Genomic DNA, 25,149 nt, shown 5'->3' with positions numbered 1-25,149 from the left:
AGGTTATAAAAACGCTTTATGGGAGGTGGTGTTAGGTCAGTGCTTTCCTCTTCCTCTCCCAGTTCACATCGACGATCATCATGGAGTTCCATGCAATGAAAACTCTACTTCTAACCTTTGCATTTGGTCTGTCTTTGCATGTCAGTGCAGACCAACACGGTAAGTCGGAAATGTCCTATTTCTCTGCATAACAAAGTTTTTCAAGATTTCTCTGAGGTGATTGCGCAATCTGAATGAAATTCTACTTGTTTTGCACAATTGTATGCACCAGTGAATTGAGAAAGTTTATAACTTGAAGCGATTTGAATTGATACCTGTATTTTCACCTCAGTCATGGTTACCTTTTACCTATACTACCTGGTCGTGCTTACTGTGTCCAAGGGTGACGCCATGACCTGTACTGTCGTAAATCCTCATATTTGAGCCAACAACCAAACTGTAAAATCCCACTATGCTGTTAAGACCAAAAATGATCTCTCATTTGGAGGGAGAGAAGTGTTGACTTACTTAAAATGTGTATTAAATTCATGAAGTGTACAATTGTAGTTAAAAATCTGCAACATGCAGCACAGGTCCAGTCTGAATTGAGGATTGTGTTTTCCTTCCCTTTTTTTTTTTTTTTTTTTTTTTTTTAACTCGATCACTTAATAGTTTGTGTATTTCAATGGATCGAACACAAATGCGAGTTAGAAGTGATGAAGGAAACCAAATTAACTAGATTATTGAACATTTCATTTTGCATGTCCACAAACTAATCATCATTTCAGTAAGAGATATTGACTAACGGAAAGTTAACAGTAGATTGGGAGATTCGGACTTTGACCGTCAACAGCGAACAAACCAAAGGACCACAAAGCACATATGTTACCTTGCTGTGATCTTGGTTATGCTGGCAAATACTACAACACCATTTCAGCCGAAATGACCCGCATTTTGTTACATCAAATAGCAATTTTTGCAGGACCGTTGTGCACGGACCGCGTAGGGACCGTCTACAAAGTGCTCAAACGCAAATAAGGGGAAATAAGCTTTTGCGGAAGGAGGGACATTTTAATAATTTCTTGCTCAATAGCTCCGCCCACAGAGGGGGAGGAGCCTCCATACTCACAGCTCATGACAAGGACACCTCCCCCTTCCTACTACAACACTCAGTTTAAGGAAATATACGTTTGCTAAAGAAGGAGGAACTTTTAAAGTATTTTTTTTCAATAGCTCTGCCCACAAAGGGGCAGGAGCCTCCATTTTAAAAAGTTGCTGTTGTTGCAGGAAGAGGGAGCTGCCCTTGTCGTGAGCTGTGAGTATGGAGGCTCCTCCCCCCTTGTGGGCGGAGCTATTGAAAAAAATATTTTAAAAGTTCCTCCTTCTTTAGCAAAAGTACATTTCTTTGGACTGGGAGTTGTAGTAGGAAGGGGAGGTATACTTGTCATGAGGTTTGAGTATGGAGGCCCCTCCTCTCTTGTGGGCGGAGCTGTAGAGGGTATGCACGTGACATCACCACTAGCAGAAGTCACTGCGGTTCCGCCCACTGAGTGGCAGAAAGAGGCAGATGAGTAGCAGCTTTGGCTTGAATACTGTGAAAACTTTAGAACAATCTAAAAAATGGGGCAGAGCTGTTGTGCCATTGATTGCACAAATAGATTTAAAAAGCACTGGGAGCTATCGTTTTAACGGCGACCTAAAGCCAAAGACAGAAGAAGCAGATGGATCACTGCAATTCATAGAAATAACTGGAATCCAGACAACCAAACCTGGATTTGTGGTAGCCATTTCGTGTCAGGTAACGTTAATTTATGCTGTGTTCTTGTGTAAAATCATACCTTAAATTACATATCGTTTTGGCTAATGTTACTTCTTAGTAAAGCTCTTAATGTTAGCATCTGTCATTTAGTTCTATATTTCATAACTGAAATGTTTTTGTCTTCAATTGTGTGATTCTGAACCTTGTGCTCTACATGATTTGTGAACTAGCTTAAACTGAGGCAAACCTAGTTTTCCAAATAAGGGGGTACTCTGGCACAAAGCTGTTGTAGCTCTGTTGTATCAAGTATTTGATGTTAACTCTAGTTAAATCTCCACAGTACCAGTAGATCATCCACTCACTTGGGTCAATACTAAGGGTTTAACTCCAGTAAATCAGTAGTGAACTATGAGCACTACTGCTGGGCCTTTACCTTGGAAATCACCGCCAAGAAAATACGTGTGCACTGACAGAAAACCTCCAAAACAATAGTATGTTGAATTAAAGCACTCACCAGCTGTAATCCTCTAATTAACGATGACAAGGATGTCAACATCTCTTCGTCTTTTGTATGCTTTCAGCCTTTGCATTGTGGATTTTCCCGGTGTTGAACTCAGGTTCATATAAATGTCAGGATACGTGATTTCCGGCCACACGTCAATGTTCGTAGACCACTTGTTGTTTGGTAGCTTGTATGGATCCATGTCCAGTCCAGTTGTCTTTAATTTCATGTTATATTCCACATTTTTCCCGGTCTCGCTGTAGTTACTTCTATACTCTGCCATGTTGAGCCGGTTTGTTTTTGCCTCTCAGTCTGACTTAGAGGGGCGTGGCCCAGGGGGGAAGTGACAGATGCGCATTCCCTCTATTGAAAAAGAAACATTTAAAAAGTTCTTCCGTCATTAGCAAAAGTATATTTCCTTAAACTGAAAGTTGTAGTAGGAAGGAGGAGGAGTCCTTGTCATGGTCTGTTATTATGGAGGCTCCTCCCCCTCTGTGGGCGGAGCTATTGAGCAAGAAACATTTAAAATGTGCCTTCTTCATTAACAAAAGTATATTTCCCTAAACTGAGTTTTGTAGTGGGAAGGGGGAGGTGTCCATTTAATGGTCTGTGAATATGGAGGCTCCTTTCCCCTTGTGGGTGAGCTATTGAGCAAGAAATAATTAAAATGTCCCTCCTTCAGCAACAGCTTATTTCCCATTATTTGCGTTTGAGCACTTTGTAGACTGTCCGTGGCTAAGCTGTCTGTGCACAACATTCCTGCTGGAGAAAGCATTTGCTTTTTGTTATAAGGAAATGCGGGTCATTTCGGCTGAAATGATGTTGTAATATTTTGCCAGCATAACCAAGATCACAACAAGGTAACATATGTGCTTTGTGGTCCTTTGGTTTGTTCGCTATTGACGGTCAAAGTCCCAATCTGCCAATCTACTGTTAACTTAATGTTAGTGAGGTATTGTGAGTTCATCCTACTAACAGCATAGGAGATGGAAAAAACCTCATTGGCTTGGCATATGTGACCCTTTATGGAGGGTTTTCCTTTTACCTAGTCTCATCTAGTCCATCTGTTATCAAAATTGGGAGGTTTGTAGAAGTTAATTGTTAGTATTTGTTACTGACATTTAATGGGATTTTTTCCAGTGTTTGCAGTACTACTTTGCAGTTATGCATTGCAAAATTGCTTCACTTTTCTGACTGAGTCATTCTGTCCTGGCAGCACCTGTAGTCCATACAAAACTCGGGAGCCTTAGAGGTGAGTATGTGAGTGTGAAGGGGAAAGACAGTGGAAGCCACACCTTCCTGGGTGTACCTTTTGCAAAGCCACCTGTAGGACCTGCTCTGAGACTGGCTGCACCTCAGCCTGTGGAAGCATGGGAAGGAGTGAGAGAAGCCACCCGGCAACCACTTATGTAAGGATCTGAGGGGAAAAATGTGTATGTTGCAGCCACAGAATAGACAAAAACACACAAATGATCAATAATATAGCAACACAACATACAAATGATTAAAAATGTCATAGAAGCATGTGGAAATGTAAAACTACATAGTGGCAAATAGCATTAATGCTCATGTGACAAGTAACTTTACAGTAGAGAAATGAGAGTAGAGTAGGAAGTGAGTCATCTCTTGTTTAGTGTCTGTGTGTCTGTCAATTTGACGTTTAACAGGGGATGGTGTTGAGCACTAGATCCTCATTAACCATATGCAAACTGGTGTTATAAAATCTGAAATGACCAGATTCTGTAGTGTATGTTCCTTTTTGTATATGAAAATGTTCTCTTTAAATTCCCTGTATGGGGGGAATAATGGGGCATATTATCATTAAACTGTCTTCTTTTTCAGGTGCATTCAAAATAAACAAATTAGTACTGACTTGCTTTCAAAATTCGGCTTGGAGGCAGAAATCCCAGACGTTTCAGAAGACTGCCTTTACCTTAACATTCATACACCTGCAAACAGAGCACCTGATGCCAGACTCCCAGTAAGATCCCAAACCTGCAGGTTTACAGTCAAACTCAGTTTCTGAGAATCAGTTGCAGAGTAGTTTTGGTTTGGTTTAATATGCAAAATGTGAACAGAAATTTTAAAGATACTGATGATGATTATACATGTAGTTACCTCCGCCAAGGAGGGTATGTTTTTGCCAGGGTTTGTTTGTTTGTTTGTTTGTCTGTCTGTCTGTTTGTCTGTCCGTTAGTGTGCAACATAACTCAAAAAGTTATGGACAGATTTTGATGAAATTTTCAGGGTTTGTTGGAAATGGGATAAGGAAGAAATGATTAAATTTTGGTGGTGATCGGGGGTGGGGGGGCCCACGGGGGGGCCCATTTCCAACAAACCCTGAAAATTTCATCAAAATTTGTCCATAACGTTTTTGAGTTATGTTGCACACTAACGGACAGACAAACAGACAGACAGACAAACAAACAAACAAACAAACCCTGGCAAAAACATAACCTCCTTGGCGTGGGGGGGGGCCCACAGGGGCGGCCGCTGATCAGCCTCGGCGGAGGTCTGCGCTCTCCGAGTGCTTCTAGTTTGATAGCGTAACTAGAAAAAACTTAGTTAGCATAGCTGCTGTCAACAGGTTACAGAATTGTTGAATTTGAAGTGTGAGGGAAAAAAGAAAACAGGAAAAAATAATCATCATCCCTTTGCCTTTCAGGTCATGGTGTGGATCCATGGGGGAGGGTTCACTATGGGAAGTGCCTCATTGTTTGATGGTTCTGCCCTGGCTGTTTATCAGGATGTGGTTGTGGTTGCAATCCAGTATCGCTTAGGACTTCTGGGTTTTCTCAGGTAAGCATTTCAATTATTCAATACATTCATCATCAACAAAGACTGACTTTTCTTTACTAAAAGTGGCCTTTTTGACCGGATGGCTAAAACACACACATACAATTCCTATGCATATATTCATACTGTATACAATAACAATAACCAAAACAGAGATAATGAAATATGGAGCTATGGAGTCAAATTCCACATGTTGTTTATATGTGCATAAAATACTAAACATGAGCAAAATCTCAAACATATATGTATATATATTATATCCAGCACCGGAGATGACAGCATTTCTGGAAACTTTGGTCTGCTGGACCAGGTAGAAGCTTTGAAGTGGGTCCAGCAGCACATTCACAACTTTGGTGGAAACCCAGATCTAGTCACCATATTTGGGGAGTCTGCTGGTGGAGTCAGCGTGTCTCTCCTGGTAAGAATTACTCTGCAAATGCATAAACTTGTGTAAACTTGAAGAGTTATGTCAGTACCACTCAGTGAATGTTACTGCAAGGTCCCTAAAGTTATTAATTTTTGGTGCTTGGTTCAACAGCTTCTTTCACCACTATCAAAAGGTTTGTTCCACCATGCAATTGCTGAAAGTGGCACAGCTGCAATAGACATGTTGGTGTCCAATGATCCTCTTCCAAGTGCAAAGGTTTTTGTTCATCAATTGTTTCTGTAAAAATATTAGTGCCCACATATTGGAGTATCGTAACACAGCTTCTTTAATGTTAATTATCCCTTGTGTTTGTCATCAGATGGTGGCAAATATTTCCGGCTGTAGCTTTGAAAGCACAGAGAGATTTGGCAACTGCATGAGAAGGCTTGACATGGATACTGTTGTGACTATCGCAGAGGTAAAGAAACAAAAAAACACAACCTACCATTAAATATGCAGAATTGCTTCTTTTTTGTCTTTTGCTAAACTCTTTAACATGTGCACTTTGGGTACTTGTTTTAAAATTGTTTCTGTCTCTCCTTTTTCATTTTTTCCCTCAAGGATATAAATGTGAGATATACTATAAATGTTGATGGACACTTCCTGAGAAAACCTGTGGATGAGATGTTCCGTAATCACGAACTTATCACTGTGCCATTCATGACTGGGATTAACAGTGATGAAGGTGGCTATTTACTTGCTGATGTAAGATAATAATTATTTAATAAAAAAGTGTAAAAATAATAGCTTGTTTACAACCCCAGTTCCAAAAAAATGAGACACTGAAAAATATGAGTAAAAACAGAATTAATGATTTACAAATCTCATCTTATCAATCCATATTTTATCAACAATCAAACATGTAAAGCATATCAAATGTTAATACTGAGAAAATGTACCATTTTAGGAAAAAAAGAAAAAAAAGGTAATATCGAATTTCAACACACCTCCAAAAAGTTGGAACAGAGGCAATAAAAAGTTGGAAAATTAAATTAATTGACACTAAAAAGAAACAGGTGAAGGAATGGTTTGCAACTAATTAGATTAATTTGCCGCAAGGTAAAGGAGTCTCAGAAGTAAAGATGGGAAAAACTGTATCAACAAATTGTGGAACGATTTCAGAATAATGCTCCACAATGTAAAATTGTAAAGATCTGAAATATTTCAACACCTACAGAACATAGACTTAAATGCTGTTGAGAATCTGGACAAACCTTTGCACCCAAGGGACAAAGCTAAAAATCAGTATTGGATGTCTGTGATTTTCGGGCCCTAAGGTGGCGCAATAAAACCAGGCATAATTCAGTGATGGAAACTAACATATACTCAGGAACACTTTCACACATCATTGTCTGCTGTGAACATGATCCACAAACACTGCTGTGGAAAACTGTTCTGGGGTCAGATGGATTGAAATCTCAAATTCTTTTTGGACATTGTTTCCACCAGACTTTAGAGGAGCACAATCATCTGACATGTTATTAGCACTCAGTTTAAAAGCCTGCATCTCTGATGGTGTGGGGTTGCATTCGTGTCTACAGTCCTGGACAAAAGTCTTGTCGCATAAGTACACAATACAGAAAATATCTAATATCTCGACTCCTTATGATGTAACAAGGATCAGCAATGACTCACAATAATTCCAAAGAATTAGAGATTCTTACATGTGAGCAAACTGAAATTTCAAAAAATATTTTGAATATTTACAGCTTGTTAAAGACCCACAGTTCAAGTGCAACAACTCTTCTGACAACATGCCCAAGATCAGCCCAGAAACCAAAGTGTTAATCATCAAGAGCTTGAAGTCCAGGTCTCCTGATGAGGTTGCATTTTGGTTAATTATAATTTGTTTCAAAACTTTTGTCCTTCTAGAAATTGATTTGTTCATCATTATCAAGCAATAAATATTTATGAAATCTATGAAATTTCATTTTGGTTGAATATAAATAAAGTGCAGATGCTTCGCATCATTATGAGTTATTAATGACTCCAACTGGTCAATTAGCAGTCAAGTTATTAGCTGTTATAAATATGATGGGTACATGTGACAAGACTTTTGTCCAGGACTGTATGGAATGGGACTCTGGAAAGACGCAATCAATGTTGAAAGGTACAGGAGAGGAGAAAATTATACCCTCATCCAGATGATGTGTTTTTCAGGGAATGCCTTGCATATTTCAGCAAAATACTGAACCACATACAACCCCAACAGCATGGCTTCATCTGTGTGTTGAACTGGCCCACCTACAGTCTAGACTCTAGACCACAGGTGTCAAACTCCGGTCCTCGAGGTCCGGTATCCTGCATGTTTTAGATGTTTCCCTCTTCCAGCACACCTGACGGTCGTTATCAGGCTTCTGCAGAGTTGGATGATAGGCTTATCATTTGAATCAGGTGTGTTGGAAGAGGGAAACATCTAAAACATGCAGGATACCGGCCCTTGAGGATCTGAGTTTGACACCCCTGCTCTAGACCTTTGACTAACTGACAAAAAATTGTGCATCATGAAACAAAAAAAAAATGGCAAAGACCCAGGGCTGTTGAGCACCTAGAGTCCTATATCAGACTAAATGAAGAGGAGATACTACACAGTGGTAAAGAAGGCCCTGCCTCAAGTTTTTGGTGATATGTTGCTCCCATCAAATTCCTTTTTTGTTTTTCTTAAAAATGTACATGTTCTCAGTTTAAACATTTTATATAGTTTATATGTTCTTCTGTACATAAAACATGGCTTTATGAGATTTGCAAATCATTGCTGTTTTAATTTATATTGTAAACTACATTTCCAACCTTTTGTTTTGGTATTGGAGTTGTATTATAATTAAATCTCGCACCAGGAGAAACACAAATGTCCACGTCTAAAATATAAACCATGACTGTTAATTTCCTAGTTCTTTGCTCCTCAAAACTGGACAGAGGGAATGGATCGGGAGACTGTGAAGAACATACTGTCCATCTTCTTCCCTGGTGTAAGTCTTACATCGTCTGATACATTATATTTTCCTGCTTAATCCTTCTACTACTCTAACACATCTGTTGCTTATTTTCTCAACCCAAACAGGCAGATTTTCTAGATTTGATATTGGATGAATACACTGGAAATGGTGAAGATAGAGTGAAAAACAGAAAAGGATTTACTGACATCCTTGGAGACATTATATTCAATATTCCAGCCATTAAAACAGCAAATGCCCACAGAGGTACTCTTTAATTTTCAAGAAAATGCAAGTCTGCTATTCATCTAAAGTCCCTTAAATTGTTAAATACTTACCATTACACACTTTTATAACCATGTCATGTCACACCCTTAATCCACCAGATGCAGGAGCCACTGTATACTTTTATGAGTACCGACAACCACCATCTTTCTTGAAGGCAATTAGACCAAGTTTTGTTGGATGTGACCATGGGGATGAAATCTTTTCAGTATTTGGATATTGCTTCACAACTACTTATGCCAAAATATCAGGTAGGTGCAACATAAAAACCCAAGGATTTGAAGAAAAACACATATCTGCATAGTTTAAGGTGACCAGACTGTCATTATTTTAGGTAACTGCCTTGAAGAGGACGAACAGATGAATAGGATCATGATGGCATACTGGGGGAACTTTGCTCATACAGGGTAAGAAAAGATCCTCATTACAGCTAAAGTAATCTGCAATTACATAAAAAGGTCAAACAAGCTTTGTAATGTATGGAATGCACTGTATGTAGGTCTCCTAGTGGGGGTGGCCTTGTGGAGTGGCCAAAGTATGGAGCAGAAGAAGAATATCTGGAGATCGATACGAAGCAGGTGGTCCATCAACACCTGAAGAAGGAGCGGTTTGTCTTCATGACTCAGACACTGCCCAAGAAGATGCAAGAGCAAGAGAAGACGGGGCACAGTGAATTGTAGAACAATCGACTCTCATTAAATCAACACCGTAATCACTCAGTAGCAAACTACAAACTACAGTCACACAAACCAGGGGAAACTAATCTGATGAATACCAGATCTACTGCACATCACAGGCCAACTGGAGCCATTTGTTTGTCTGTATCGACAAGTGAGGTTGTAATGATGATGGCACACATTAGCTTTAGATACTCTTAGATGGGGTTTTAGTATAAAATGTAAATGTTTCGCAGCCAGATAGAGAAACTTTTATTATTTTTGGATTGTGCCATAAGGAACTTCTGGGTCAGTTTTCATTCATGGGATTCAAGCTACATAGAACAATATATAACCTATGATGTTTGGTACATTTAATTAGAGGATAAACAGGGAAGCTAAGTTCAATCAATAAAAACTGTATGTGTTGTAATAATTAAGTCTCCCCATTGACCCAACTTCAGTAAAGTAAGATTTACAAACTGAAAAAAATAAAGTAAGAAAAAAAAATAAAGGTGTGTTGTGGAACTTTTGGAGTGAAATATATTGGGTGATATTCATGTCAATTTCGGTGAGACAGTCACAATAATAATTATAATAATATTACTACTGATGGGATCTTTTTCTAGTCTAATCAAAGCCTCAAAATATTTTTGCTCAGTTATCTGAATTCTGCTTAAGAATGTCATTGATGATCTTGCATAGTACAGTGTGTGAAATGTTTACATCATTTAACTCTGTTGACTGCATCTGAGCCTGTGTACTCATCCTTTGCTTTTCAATACCCATTGACTGATGAAAATCAGACTTTATATTGTGATTATTTTATGATCCAGTTTAAATTCCTACAATAAAGTTATCAACAGTGATGCAATAATGTGGTAGTGATACTTGATCACATTTGTAGCAATGCCTTATGTACAAATTAAAATAAACACATTCCACAAGAAAGTTCTGTTCATTTTTTTTTTATTTTTGTTTTTTACTTTTAATTACTGAGAAGAGCGCTTAAGCTGAAAAGCTCCCTGAAGTCTGATGTGAGCAGTTCAATAGATCAAACTTAGTGGTCTTCCATAAAATCAAGCCTATGGCATTAAAAGTAGTACAACACTTCTGAAGGCAAATCAGTCTGAAAGCTGGATACAGAGAACTTACTGATAAAAGTTAAGAAAAAAAATACACTGAAGTTGAGAGGAAAATAAAAATGTGACTAAATTAAGTCAATGATGCTTGAGCAGACTTTTTTATTTTTTTGCAAATGTTAGTAAAGCTGCAGTCTGATTAAAAAAGTGCTGGCCAGTGGTTTTGAATGATTCACTTTGCTGCCCAGAAAAGTGCACTTGGAGTAGGAAAGCTACTGGGCAATACCATCAGGCCGTAATGAGACATACAGACACTTACTTGGTACTTTGAGATGCACTTTGAACTGTTAGTTTGTATAATGTTGAGCTAGCCTGGCTTGAAGTCAAAAATTATTTTGGAAACTGGAAGGAACAGCTGTGCAGGTATAAAGCCAGGCAAACTTTATGTCAGCCATTTAAACAAACAACAAATGCAATATATTTCAAAGGTAGGACAAGTTTCCATTTCAGAAGCACATGAACTGTATAATTTTGATATAACGATTAAATCCAGCTTATGTATAGGTTATGCTATTCCACTGCAATACATCTTTCAACTTATATAATATAATGGGCGGGGTGACAAGTATTCAATGTGTATGAGAATGGGCCAAGGTTTATCACTGAATAAGTTATCCATAATGGTTCAGTTTAAAGGGCAAAATCATATCAGTCTGCGTAAAACTGGGTTACAGTGTTTGATAAGACAGCTATTTCCACACTTGTTAGAAAGTTCACTCAGCATTTCTACTGAGCAAATTTATAAAATAAAAAGTAGTCTCCTACAGTTTAGTTATACGCAGAAGCAGTTTTGTCTTGTTTTTCACTGACGTGTGGCAAAGAGAATAACACCTGAGGTGATGTCGTCTTTTAAAAAGTCATGTCTCCAAAGCAACAAACTCAAAAGCAAGACATGCTGCTTCATGAAATAAAACTCATCATGTTCAAAAAAATGGTTATGTGTGTAATGCAATGCTATCTGAATAAAATGCAGCATGCAGTTTAATAAGTTGGGCACTGAAATCAGTATAATACTATATTGTAGAATACACTGGACACCTTTAACTTCTTCAAGCACTATCAAGTACAGACATGATTGTAGAATCAGAGGCACATACAGTTTGATCCATAATAAGTGGTATGAAACATCATTCTTTTTCTTCAGCAGGGAATAAATAAATAAAGAGAGAAAAAAATCAAAGTTTTTCGTGACCTGATCATGCTGCACTGGAGGTCATACCGAGGTGAGGTGATAAATAGTGATACGAGAGGCCTTTCAAAGTGCTTGTATCAGAACAAGAGCAGAACCGAGTCAGAGCGATAAACTAGCTTAGTTAGACAATAAAACCCTTGTGTGGGGTTTACTGATACAGACACAGATAGAACCTGGAGAGTTAAGGTCATGAGCTAATGTGGTCGTACCATTGTCAGCAGAGGAGGAGGTGATTCGTGTATAACGTATATGTTATTATGCATTGTATTCTGGGAGGAGACTTAAAGCTTGGTGCATCAGGATGTCCAGGACTGCATGTTGCGTAGCATGGCCTCAAATCGCTCCATGTTTGGGGCATGGGCATGGGCTAGGTGGTCCGTCAGGCGACTGTACAGACTGAATGACTTCAACTCCAGCCAGATGAAACCAAAACGGTCCTCATCAAACAGCACAAAGAGCCCTGGGGTGCGCTCTGGACTTGTAAAGCCATGCCCAGCAATTAGGCCTGTCCCATAGAAGCTGAAATTGAAGAACATGAATTCATTAGTTAGTCAGCACTGTAAAAAATGACTGTAGAAATAACACCAAAAAGTTGTAAAATTGCAACATAAAAAACTGTTAGTGACAATACCATGTAAAGTTGTTCATTTGAAAAGATTTCTGTGTCAACGATTGAATCAAATATAGCTGTAGTTTTTACAGGAAGAGTATGTGAACAAAACCAGATTTGTATGTAGAAATTATATGTATTTCTATTGTTTTTACAAAATAAAACTGTAAATTGAAATACAATGTGGTGCTGTTTAAATTGCAAGACCATAATGTTGAAATAATGGCCTATTTGCTTTATATATATATATATATATATATATATATATATATATATATATATATATATATATATATATATATATATATATTTAAGTTATTAAAAAGTAAACATTTACAATGTAACATTTTAAACTTGTAAATGAATGGGTTGGTAGAGTTGGTGGAGCGGCTCGTCCAGTAACCAAAGGGTTGGTGGTTCCAATCCTGGCTCCGACTGTCCATATGTTAAAGTGTCCATGGAAGACACTGATCCCTAAACTGGTCTCAGTTGGACCTGGTAGTTTTGGAAAGTGCTTTGGACACCATGAAGGTGGAGAAAATGTGCTAAATAAGCGCAGTCCATTTACCATTTAAATCCAGTGTTAAATCTACATGTTTAAAATGTTAAATCTATATGTTACTCTGTAAATATGTTTACAGTTGGATGTGTTTTTTACAGTATTGTTCTGGAAACCACAGCTGCCAGTTTTTTCTGTAAAAACAACAGGATTTTTTTTACAGTGAGTATTTTAACTGATATAGCTTTCACTTGTTAATTCTCTATTATCTCATTGAAGTTAGTAAGTATAGAAATAAAACTTGAAAATTGCTGATCTGTAAATTATAATATCAAAAAGATGTTTTTGCCTAATTAGGCTTCATGAGAATCAGTAATTTCTGGAACCAGTTTTAACCACTGATTGGCTAACATAGCATGCTGCCAGCGTTCTGTGTTAGCTAATTTAGTTAGCTGAAGGAATGAAGCTTAAGAGAGCGCACTCGTGACTACAGACTATGTTTCCTCAACCTAAGTGCTTACCAAGTAGTGCTGCAGTAGGTGAAGTCTGTTACAACCATTTAAGTCTGCATTTTAACACTACATTCACACTGCTGGTCTTATTCTGGTTGTTCACAATATAATTTAAATGCGACTGTCATCAGACTCATATGAGAACAGTTTACGACCCTGAAGTCCCCCTAATGCACAGAATAAGACATGACGTCACATGTAGCACACTGCGTTTACTAAGAAAATATGGATCTTGCCAGGTCCCGCCTCCTCCGGTGCAGAATTGTGACATATTTCAATGAGGTACAAATCTGATGAGATGCGACATGACCGCTCAGAATGAAGCCACACAGCAAATATCAGATATGTATCCGATTTAGGAGCATATATGAAAGTGTCCTGGGTCTGATTTGAAAGAAATCGTAAAAATCATATATGAGTCACATATTGGCAAAAAAAAAAAAAAATCAGATTTTGGCCACTTTTACCTGCAGTGTGAGTATAGTGCAAGACTATTTTTGTAAATGATCAAATGAAGCCACTGTACTAAAATCCATGCCAATAAAATTCAACTATATAGTGCTGATAAGAATTCAAATACAGTCAATCCTTCAATAAAATGGGATTTAACCGTTTTATCTTTCTGCTGGCTGTGTTCCTGCTCACCATTTCCTGCAGGTGCGGGGGTACACCTCATTGCGAGCCATGACCCCCAGAGGCAGAACGAAAGGCTGGGCTTCAGGAGGATTACTGCTGCTGCTGGGGCCCGGCTGGCAGCTTTCTGAGCAGGCACCATGGTCTGCCTTCACCCCATCTGCTCCGCTGGCACCACCACAAGCCCCCTCTGTGGTGTCTCTGACTGCGGCAGATGTGCCCTTGGCCTGCTGTTCCAACTCCCTCTGTACCTCCTCGTGTACACCCAGAACCAAGCGAGACAGCTCCTCTATATTGCGCTGTTGCTCCAAGTCTGGGAGGACCACAGGTCGGCTCAGGTCCACATCCAAAGTGAGCTGTCCTGCTGGAACATTTGGGTCTCCCTGCATACAGAGGCACAATTACAGACTGCACATTCAGCTGTAGTGTGATGATTATAAAACATCCTCTAAGTTAAAAAAATATGATGATGTTAGTGTATAGGAGTGGGTAGTTCAACACTTGATTACATCAGGAATATTGGCTGAATATTTTGTTGCTGGTGGAGAGCATGGTGACCTAGATGACATTAAAGAGATATTTTTTGCTGAAAAGGAAAGGAGCATTTCCACACAGTATCATTTAAAAGTGCAATGTGCAACACTTGAATTCTTATGTGAGGTGTGTTTTGCTGGCATCCTGTCATTTCTAAACTAATAGTCCCAAGTCTTGCACACTTCTGTCAATTTAAACAAATAGAAGAGAACCACTGAGGCACTAAGGAGTGGAGATTTTTGCATAAAATCTGTTCAAACCCACTCTTCTACATAACAATCAATGCACAGGCTGTTATCATGGATAGAGGCGAGCTAGAAAGTTGGGGAATGTCTTATTTTTTAAGGTATGTTATGATCTGCTCACACATAGAAAATAGAAAAACACAAACTAAACATCTTAATGCACTCAATGATTTCATTCTGTTTTAGACATTCACATTCTCTTAGTAATTATTACAGTTTAACCCCAAAAATGGCTGCAGAACTGATACTTACAGTGAGCTTAGTTGCTCTTGCAGAAGCCTCATGGAAACTCAGCATAACAATCTCCAAGCCATGACTCCCATAGGTGCCTTTGAAGAGCCCTGGCTGCAGAAGGGCAGATGGCATCGCAGGTGGCAGGTATATCCGTCGGTAAGTCAAACAGTTACTGTCATAATAAAACAAAAAAAAAGTGATTGGTTTATCTCAGTCTTTACCACAACTATCAGAAGTACACAGAACAGTTATAGAGTAATTTTCACAAAAAAAAAAAACAGCATTTGTTTGGATAAGTAGCTATTATTGTCTAAAGATGAAACACACAATCTCAGCTGAAGAGAAGAGGGATGTTATGAAGAGAATCATACTCATATTGGCTTGTATAAATGAACTTCATCAGGATGAGCTCCTGCATGTGCTCATGGAATATTTCTTCTAACGTCCGGCCCCATTCTTCCTCCAACCAGGTCCTGAACTCCTACAGAGACACACACACACACACACACACACACACACACACACATGCATGCATGCTCCAGTTACTGATAACGTTTTTTGAGATTAAACCTGATTATAATTCACGGTTTCGAAGGGATTTGGAAAGATAATTGAAGTAATTCAATCAGGTCATCAACAGATTTCATGTGCTAACAGCTGATTTGACCTACCTCTTGTCTGCCTCCTGGCATGCGGTGATGATCAGTCTGATTACATTTTGTGGAGAATTCATCCTTCTTCACAGTCTAAAAATAACATAATTTGACACATATTTGAGAAAGACCTAGTTATGTAGACCACTGACCTCAAATTAAAGTAGAATTAGTGATCTGTATAAGAAGTGGCCTTTGTAAGTCTTAAAGGCTCATGTCTCTCAAACACTGTTGATCTCTTGTGTTGTGTGTTCCTACCTGTATGTCTCCTTTGTGAGGACCCTTGTGTCCATACATACACTCCACAGTGGCCTTTTGACTTTCCCACATGTGGATGCGGAACAGCGGTCGCCTTCTCATTGGATCCTCCACACGAGGGTCATGAGGTGGCAAATACATCCATCCAATAATGAACAGCCCATCCACCTGAGTAAAAAATATATTCATTAATTTCTCCAAAGTCATGAGTGGTTTCTGAGAAAAAGACCTATTGTAATAATAAAATGTGTTTTACTGTTCCTCATTCTCACAGTGAGAAGATTTTCGTACTTACCACAACGTTGAGCAATCCACCATAAGGGCCTATGTCAGGCTGCCATATGCCCAAGATATGTCTGTATGGGTGAAGCACTGTAACATAGGAGCACAACATCACACCATACTGTTCAGCTTCTGCAAAGCTACACAAGCAATTCTGTGCAAGCTACACCGCATATGGTTAAAAACACGAGAGGAGATGTTAATATCAATACACTGAGCTTCAGTTTAATGTCTTTCAGAAAAGAGAGGTGACAAGATGGAAACAAAGTGCACACAGACCACGTTAGCCAAAAGTCAAAGCACAAAACACTCAGCGTACCAAATCATCTGGCCTCCCATCTCACTTTTAACATGAAGCAAATGCTGCAGAGGAAATTTCCACATTTACCATTTGTCTAACACTGCTGGAACTGCTTTCAGTTTCAAATCAAACACACACAACCCCTCATGCTGCGGCCTTCCAGATCGAGGCCCATGTACATACAGTGTGTGTACACATCTTTATAGTCCATGTGCTCGTAGTCCGGAAGGAGCTTCATAAAGCGCCCAGACTTGACCCGTGGGTTGACACCTGTACAGCACAACACAGGCATGTGTAGGGCACCCACAGACCAAGGAGGGCTCAGTCGAAGGCAGTGCTCTAATGACTGCAGTGCTGGACCAAAACATTCTTTTCAAAGAGCCAACAACCACCTTTATATATGGTATTCTTTGTAGCATCAGATGTTTCAAAATGCAAATTATTCCCTACATCCTTGCCAATAAACAAATGAGAAATAACTATATAATAACACCTCACACACATCAGACAAGATGATGATCTGGAAATATTGAATAAAATAAACCAGGTTTTTATTTTGGGGAAAAACACACACACACAAAAATGGGTAACATAAAAGCTTTGTTATTAGGAGGCAGACTCACGTTTAACATAGAGATCTCTGCTGGATACTCCTCCAACTTCCATCTTCCGTAGATCCTCCTTCATTCCAAACTCTGCAGTTTAAAACCACGAGGGAAAAAACAATTAAGACAAAATTCCTGACAAATAATACAAAGAAAACATCTTATACATGTGTATTTTATTTATTTATTTTTTTAATATTATGTGTTTCTTCCATATGCTAGTCTATTAAAAGGCATGTTTTTAGTTTAGTGGTTTCTCTTAACTGTGGAATTGATGAAAAATTGATTATGTTGAATTAATTCCTGTAATAGCTAAAGTACTGTCTCCATGTTTGTGTTAATGTGTCTTTAACTGTTACCTCTCTGTCTCTGCCTCCCTTTTCTGGTATTTTTGTTGTTGTTGTTGTTGTTGTATACCACAATCATGTTTATTTTTGTAGTTTATCCAGTGTTGCATTTCTGGCTATAGGTAATATTTATAATAAAAATATGTGTGAAATTATTCAGACTTTAGATATTTTCTTACCCTATTAGTAGTGCAATGATTAAAAATATTAGAATATCCTCCCGAGACCCAGGAAAGTAAAAGTTTCGATTTTTTTTTTTTTTTTTTTTTACAATAAAGAATTGTCCTGATTGGAATAGAATAGAATAGAATAGAATAGAATAGAATAGAATAGAATTTATTTGCCATTTGCACAGATACAGAGCAGTATAGGTACACTGGAATTATTGTGTGTTTCTCTGAGTCAGAATAAGGAGTTAGAAAAAAGGGAGATATGACAAAACAGACAGATACAAAACATAAGCACAGCTGAAAACATATAAAAACAGTTATTGCACATACAAGCAGAAATACACATGTGTAAAATAGACTATTATAAAAAAGAGTAATAATAATAATAAAAATAATAAGAGTACTGAGAGGTAACAAGTTATTGCACATTGACCCGTGGGGAGCAGCATAATGCAACAGTTGTTTCAAATATATAGTTTTTTGTTATGGTATGCCCTTTGCAGTGGACAGCGCTATTTTCTTTTGTTTTGTTTTATTTTCTTTTAAGTAAGGCTGTGAAACTGTTGTCCCCTACAGAGGACAAAAATACATTGCTGGGTCTGAAGAGGATATAAAGCCAGTAGGAGGGGCAGAGTGGCCAAGGGGTGACCAGATAAGGCCCTGGGCCCCCGGCCAGTCTAGGTCCGGACCTGCATGCTCATATTTATCTGCTGCACAAATGGCTGACATAGGCCTGTATAGCCTCTGACACTATGGGCCTTCTTCTATTTTTACAGCCCTGACAAAAGCCTCTTGAATGGTTTCCTTGGTGGTTCCTGTACAGATCGATGAAAATGCTTTTAAGGAGACACATTTCAGCGGAATTGGGCTTTGACTCAATCAGCTGAGGGGGGATCTCATGTCCCCTGGTCAATCCATTTGTTATTCATTGGACTGAGTGCTTTGCTGCAGCATTACGGTGGCCCGGAAAGCCCACAATCAGGATTAAAACTATCTCCGTAATCGCTGTATTTACCTTCCATGCAGCGCCGTTTCCAGATGGTTTCGGTGTTTAGTATTTGTCTGAATTTCTTGCAGACGAGCGCAGCATTTGGTAGTGCCGTTCCGGGAAGCAAAGAAAATATTTCCACTAAAAGTTCGGGCGGTAAGTCCGACAGGGACTGCGGGTGCGGAGGTCCGGTGCCAGTGCGGTCCACGGAGCCTCCGGTGTGGACATGACCGCAGCCATATTCACCAGCGTCACCGGGCCCTGCAGAGCCAGCGCCGCCGCTCTCCGGGCCTCCGCCGACGTCGCTTTGCCTCTGGCCCACGATCCGCTCCTCTTCCTCCTCATCCATGTCGGAATCGCTGGCCTGATCCTGCTGGTTCTGCCGCTGTCTCCTCCGGCACCTCCGCGACTGACCCACTCCGCACAGCCTGGCACAAACAGCCATCCGTAGTCACCAAACAGGCAACATTACATCACTACAACACATCTATCAGCTGCAGCACAGATGAACTCCTCCTGTCCTTCGAGCATGAGCAGAGATATTCGACCCCACGTCACATCGGTGCACGTACAGACGTACTGTGCCTCTGTCTTTGCAGAAGGTTATCTGTCCTTCTGCGTGCACCACGCATCTTATCTCAGCTGTTGAAGAAAAAGACATTTGTTGTGGGTATATAACGGAGTCCAAGCCTGTCTGCTCTGTCCATTCTTAAGCAATCGAGCAATGTGTTGCATTTAGACAGGACATAATATATATATATAAGGAATTTCTTATGTTCATGGAAAATGAAAACATGTGCAAATGCATTTGAAACCTTTTAGAGTCTGGATCAAATCCATATATTGAGGTTTAGGTGTAGATCATCCAAGATCTGCATATACAAATATCACTATAAACGTATATCCTCATATATATATATATATATATATATATATATATATATATATATATATATATATATATATATATATATATATATATATATATATCTTGTATGTGATGTTTGTCCCTTTTAATTTTTTAAGTTTGAATCTTATCCTGTTTGATTGTTGGTTTATATTCTCATACATGATGTTATTTTATCTCACTCCTTTATTTTTGCATTGATTTGACAGCATCATGTTACGTTATCCCTACCCTCTTTATTCCGATTCATTTAATTTATTCGAAGTGTCGTGTTTCTGCATTGTTGTACACATCTCTGCTCTTGTGCTGCTTCTGTTTTAGTGTTTTTACTTGCATCTTGTATCCTGCTGTTGTGCCTTTACTTGTCTGTCAAAAGCACTTTGTAAACTTTGTTTTTAAAAGATGCTATATAAATAAAGCTATTATCATTATTATTATTATTATATAGACAGGATTCATGTATGTGAATCATATCACCTTACAACAGGGGTGTCAAACATGTGGTCCGTGGGCCAAAACTGGCCCACCAAACGGTCCAATCTGGTGCAAAAATTACACTGAACATTAGGGCTTCAGCTACCGATTCTTTTTGAAGTCAAGTATTCTACTGAATATTTCAGCGATGAACCCTTTCATACATACTGGTCACTACACTGGACAGTTCTTCTCCAGCTGTTCTCTTGTATATTCATGGGCTTTGTTGTTTTAGTTCCATATCAGCTGACACAGTGTCTGCTTATGCACCATCCCATACACTGACATTCATACCATCACTGTAACTTACTGGAACATTACTGTTCTTGATAAACCGGATCTGCAGTAACATGTTTGAGTGTAAATCAACTGCTCATTGTTATTAGACTGTAATTAACAGCTTTCTTAAACAAAAAGTTTTTTTTTTTTTTTTGCATATTATCTCCATGAAGTGAGTAATTACTAGTATTAGAGTGCGATAAAGTGTGAGAAAACATCAGATTAGCAGCATTAAAAATGTTTTTATTTTGTAGTTTTCACACAATATATCATTTTCTGTTAGTGCGTTTTAAATACATGTTTCTTTGCATCAAAAATGAATGGACATTTTTGTAACTCCATGAAAAATAGGTTCATTAAAAAAAATTCAATTGCATTGTTTTTTTCATGCCTAAAGAGGAATAAAAAGGTTTTCATATTTCATGCATGAATGGGTTGAGTAATCTGATTTCATCATCAAGCCGTCATCGTGACTCATTAAGATTAAGATTCTTTATTTATCAGTATATAGTAGACATGCACCACACACTGAAATTGAACTTCTGCTCATTAGAACATGCAGGAACTTACCACACACTTGCAGACTAGGAGCAGAGGGCTTGCCATATCAGGCGCCCAGGAGCAAATGGTGGGTTAAGTGCCTTGCTCAAGGGCACATCAGCCAACAGCTTTTTCTGCCAGTCCATGGAATTGAATCAGCGACCCTGCCATTATTATAGCCTACAACAAATGCATAGCCTATGTTCTATCCAGCACTGCTGTGTTTCTCAATTAGCAATCATGTTAAATCAGCTAATGTTAGGCTACTGTTGAGTGGAAGACAGGCATTAACCTTGAGCTGACTTTGGATGTGCACTTACACATACTGCACGAGATTCTCTTTTTTTTTTTTCAAGTTTGAAGTGATCCTAAACTTTGGACATCTTTTGCCTTTTGCAGACAGTCTCCTTGCTGTCTTCCATATCACCATCCTTTTGACTCTGAGTCGCGCATGTCACTGTTTACAGTCTGTATAGAACACGATCGCAAGTGACTACCTAAACAAAACTAACTAGAAAAGCACTTGGAGATAGCCCCCCGAGATCACCACCAAAATTTTATCAGACAAACCAACGCCGGCAAAAACATAACCTCTGTGGCGGAGGTAATAACTAAAGAAATACTGGAATCAAAAAAAAAAAAAAAAAAAGATTGGAGGGTTTTTTGTGCTCAAATTACTCAAGTACTCGTTGCAGCTCTACTGAAGATACCAACATAGGTCCACGGTGTTCAGGGACCACATACAGCTCAATTTGATCTCCAGCAGGCCACACCAGTAAAATAATAGAATAATAAGCTATAAATTATGTCAACTCCAACTTTTAAATTACTTTGGGAACATGTTTACTAGGCCTGTAACAGTACACAAAATTTTCGGTTCGATACGTTTTCGGTTTTCAAAGCCACGGTTCGGTTTTTTTCGGTTCAGTACGGGAAGAAAGAAAACCCCTCAAAATGTCTTTAATACATTTATGAATTTTTAAACATTTTTCCCCCAATTCTGGAGACAATAGAATATAGAAAAACAGGAATAACATAATTCTGCTGCTACAAATCAAATAGAAAATAAAATAAATTATTAATATTACTAAATGTATTTTAAACATTAGTATTGCACTTTTCCCTGAAAGGTAGTTTTGAACAAACAAGAAAAATCTAATCACAGTTCTGTCAGTTCACATTCTGCATAAAAATATCAACAAAAAAAATCTGCATTAAGTGCAACATTAACAGGAGGGTAAACTGGTATTCTGTTTAAACAAACTGATGATCAACACTGACAACAAACTTGACCAAATTATTTATTTTAGGGCAGCTAACAAACCGTTTAGGCCACTTTGTGTGTGTGTGTGTGTGTGTGTGTGTGTGCGTGCGTGCGTGCGTGCGCGTGCGCGCGCAAGGTGCGATTTTTCTGGGGGATGGTTTGTTTGTTGTTTTTTTGTTTTGTTTTTTTGGTCAGAGCCGGGGGGTGGGGCGGTCCGGTCCATAACTAACGTAACTAACACTGGCGTGAAACGAAAGTGAAACTTTATTTTTATATACTTTCAACGGCCAACTCCGAGTTCTATTTCTCTGTTATACAGCGTGCGTGAGAGAGAGAGAGAGAGAGAGAGAGAGAGAGAGAGCTAGTGTGTTTTAGAACTACCGTAGTTCCTAGGGGCCAAACAGCGTTCGTCTTATCACCGTCTCTTTCCTCGTTGTTGTCTTTCACCTGAACCTGAACTGATCCAAACTGGACTGGACTGATGGTGGAGGGTCTTCAGTCTCTTCCTTCCAGGTTCACATCATATTTGTTTTTTTTTAACCTTATATCAGCTGCTATTTCGTATTTCGGGTCAATATGCCCGTCCTTCCATATGTCCGTGTGAAACTTGCTCGGATTTAAAGTTCCGCATCAAACAACGTCCTTCCTTCCTTTTTCTTTTTCTCATCATACGGTGCCGTTTCGGTACAGCTGTGTACCGAACCGAACAGGTGTGTACCGAAACGGTTCGGTTCGTGTACCGTTACAGGCCTAATGTTTACATATACTATCCTTTCACAAAAACTGCAAATGAAAAACTGGGAATGTCTTAGGAAAAATAAGTGCAGTTTTAACAATTCTATGCCTGTTACTAAATGTTTTGTGCCTTTTCAGATTCACTGTGATCTGTGAGTTATAATCCATGTGTAAATGCTAAGATGAGGCATAATATTGTTCTTTAGAAATTATTCATGGTTGTTCAGATTATGCACATGTATGATATGATAGTAGTTTATAAATAGAAACATTTTCATAATGTAATTTTACTTTTTTGCACTAAAACAAAAACTTGAAGCTGTCATTATTTCTATGTTTATGTGCTGTTACTTTACTTGCCTGGATATCATATTGGGCTGTATGTGGCCTCTGAACTAATATGAGTTTGACATCCCTGCCGTACAGTCCTACAAATAGAAACATCACTCACTATTTAATAGAGTCATAAAGATCCCTCCACAAACATTGGCTAATAGATACAGTTGCAGTTAAGCAACAGACTGCGATTTAAGCATCAGTTGATAAATGTATTGTGAAGCAAAATGACAGTATCTTATTTCAAACATTACAACAATGTGTAAGTCACTGTAAAGAGTTGACCACAAGATACAATTTGTGTACTGGCATGAGAAAACATTTAGTATAATGTAATTATTAATGGTATGCTGTATATTGTTATTGTTATATATTGTGTAAGAAGCAGTTAGTGCAGTTAGATGTTCTTTGTGATCAGATATAGATCATAAATCAACTAGTACTTATATGAAGTGAGAAGGTTAATCATCTAGCTATGTCATGTAGTGGTGCTGTGGCGCATAAAGTATAATAATATAGAAAAAGAATAACAATATTGAATGCACAGGGTGGAGAATCTTTCTTTTGCTGTAGCGTTGGTGCAGCCCTCAGCCTGACTGGTGGTGACAAATTGCCCAAGTATGGATACCATGGATGGTAGCATGCGGTTCCCTCTGCTCTTCCTGCAGTGCTGGGTGGTGTAATGTACATCTGTCAAGGATGCTCCTGCAGGTCTTGGAAGAACCACAGGATCCAGAGACTGGGAGGCAGAGAGGGACAAGTTTTCGGATAGAGAGGTCTGGAAACTGGTTTAGATGCACAGAAAAGTGGTTTCAGACCAGCAGATGGAGCCATTAGCAGCTTCAGCATTTTGAGCTGCACGGGCCATTCCTCAAATATTAGGGAGCAGAACAAAGACATGAGGATTCCACCTACATAGTGCAGCAGGAAGGTGTTCTGCATTCACAGTGGGGGTCTTCTGAGTGATATACTTTACTCCAGCACACTCCTCTCCTGTTTTTTTTGTTTGTTTCTGAATATCATGTAATGTATGGGTACAATAAATCTATAGAGAAAATATGACAGTTATTAGGTTATAACCTCACTTAGGTAAAGGTTTAGTGCTAGTCATGATTGGAGCTAGATAGTGATATTTTCCACCACTACAGTGCTGTTCAAGATGACTGACTTGCTTACTTGATGTGAAGGCTTATTGGTGATACACCTCTAAGAATGCACAATTAATCACATCACATCAGCAATATCAGGTGAATTTACAATGATATAATTGCTGAAAGGTGAGGAAAATAAATATAATATAGGTCACATGGTGATCATTTTGAAAGAGGAGAGAGACTCATTTTAGTTAAGGGACCACATACAGACCAATTTCATCTCAAACAGGCGGACCATAAAATAATAGCATAATAACTAATAAAAATGCCCTTGCGTGTTAATATCTGCAGTGCAATCCCACAGACTGGATTCAATATTTTGGAGGGCTGATTTCAGCCCATAGACTACATATTTCACACCTCTCAAACCTGCAAAATTGAAATCACAAAGCACAATTTTATTACAATTTTGTAATGCTCATTTAAGTTTGCATGCAATAGATTTCATTTTAAATAAATGGCATTGTTATGTGCAAAACAGTGGCATTAATCTGTTTTTATTGTAACATGGCATTCTCAACTAACTTACCTGGTTAAATAAAGGTTAAATAAAATAAAACAAAACAAAATAAAATAAAATAAATTCTGTCTTGTGTTCAATGCCTTTTCACTTAATATCAGATTGAGTTGAGTTTGTTGTCCCATTATTGATACAGATGCCATAAAGGGACATTTCGGTAGATTTTTTTGAAGTCCAAATATGGTAAAGAGGAAGAAAACATTCGAACCAGCCAGGAGTCGAACCTAGAATCTTCTGATCCGTAGTCAGACGCGTTATCCATTGCGCCACTGGCCCGACATACAAAGTCTTTAACTACGACACAACTTAAAGGCGTATGCTCATTTCTAGCTCTTGATATTATTCTGTAGGATTTTTTCCAATATTGAGTAATATTTTTATGTATTCTCTAGGTAATC

At 38.5% G+C, this 25,149-nt stretch overlaps 2 protein-coding genes and 1 non-coding gene across 4 annotated transcripts; 1 reads left to right on the top strand and 2 right to left on the bottom strand.

Moving 5' to 3' along the window:
• The first annotated feature begins 18 nt into the window (after positions 1-18).
• LOC115421156 (liver carboxylesterase 2-like) lies at positions 19-10,506 on the top strand. The gene is made up of 13 exons (XM_030136890.1): positions 19-159; positions 3,457-3,649; positions 4,083-4,221; positions 4,906-5,039; positions 5,301-5,454; positions 5,575-5,679; positions 5,783-5,881; positions 6,025-6,168; positions 8,355-8,432; positions 8,525-8,663; positions 8,783-8,932; positions 9,016-9,088; positions 9,181-10,506. The coding sequence occupies exons 1-13, from the start codon at positions 81-83 to the stop codon at positions 9,359-9,361; spliced, it is 1,668 nt and encodes a 555-aa protein (XP_029992750.1). The 5' UTR covers positions 19-80; the 3' UTR covers positions 9,362-10,506.
• fbxo31 (F-box protein 31) lies at positions 10,324-19,091 on the bottom strand. 2 transcript variants are annotated; one of them, XM_030136888.1, is made up of 10 exons: positions 18,570-19,091; positions 17,056-17,127; positions 16,616-16,702; positions 16,145-16,221; positions 15,850-16,017; positions 15,610-15,684; positions 15,310-15,419; positions 14,957-15,110; positions 13,938-14,308; positions 10,324-12,190 (listed from the first exon to the last, which is right to left on the bottom strand). In XM_030136888.1, the coding sequence occupies exons 1-10, from the start codon at positions 18,985-18,987 to the stop codon at positions 11,968-11,970; spliced, it is 1,755 nt and encodes a 584-aa protein (XP_029992748.1). In that variant the 5' UTR covers positions 18,988-19,091; the 3' UTR covers positions 10,324-11,967. The 2 variants fall into 2 exon arrangements, with proteins under 2 accessions (XP_029992748.1, XP_029992749.1); XM_030136889.1 differs by lacking the exon at positions 16,616-16,702 and having other exon boundaries at positions 18,570-19,088.
• A 5,863-nt stretch (positions 19,092-24,954) lies between these two features.
• trnar-acg (transfer RNA arginine (anticodon ACG)) lies at positions 24,955-25,027 on the bottom strand. The gene has a single exon. It is a non-coding gene; the product is annotated as a tRNA-Arg (tRNA).
• Positions 25,028-25,149: the final 122 nt, after the last annotated feature.

Source organism: Sphaeramia orbicularis, chromosome 6 (assembly GCF_902148855.1).
Source record: "Sphaeramia orbicularis chromosome 6, fSphaOr1.1, whole genome shotgun sequence".
Lineage (NCBI taxonomy): Eukaryota > Metazoa > Chordata > Actinopteri > Kurtiformes > Apogonidae > Sphaeramia > Sphaeramia orbicularis.
The sequence above is the reverse complement of the archived record's forward strand: the minus strand, read 5'-3'. Positions and strand labels throughout refer to the sequence as shown.

Bases quoted from the DNA above. Each gene is read 5' to 3' on its own strand.
- fbxo31 (XM_030136888.1), bottom strand. From the start codon at position 18,987: ATGGCTGTTTGTGCCAGGCTGTGCGGAGTGGGTCAGTCGCGGAGGTGC. The intron at 15,420-15,609 runs GTAGGTCAAATC...GTGTCTCTGTAG, and splicing joins TGCCAGGAGGCAGACAAGAG to GAGTTCAGGACCTGGTTGGA. The intron at 12,191-13,937 runs GTGAGCAGGAAC...CTTCAATTTCAG, and splicing joins CCCCGCACCTGCAGGAAATG to CTTCTATGGGACAGGCCTAA.
- LOC115421156 (XM_030136890.1), top strand. From the start codon at position 81: ATGGAGTTCCATGCAATGAAAACTCTACTTCTAACCTTTGCATTTGGT. The intron at 5,882-6,024 runs GTAAAGAAACAA...TTTTCCCTCAAG, and splicing joins CTGTTGTGACTATCGCAGAG to GATATAAATGTGAGATATAC. The intron at 6,169-8,354 runs GTAAGATAATAA...TTAATTTCCTAG, and splicing joins GTGGCTATTTACTTGCTGAT to TTCTTTGCTCCTCAAAACTG.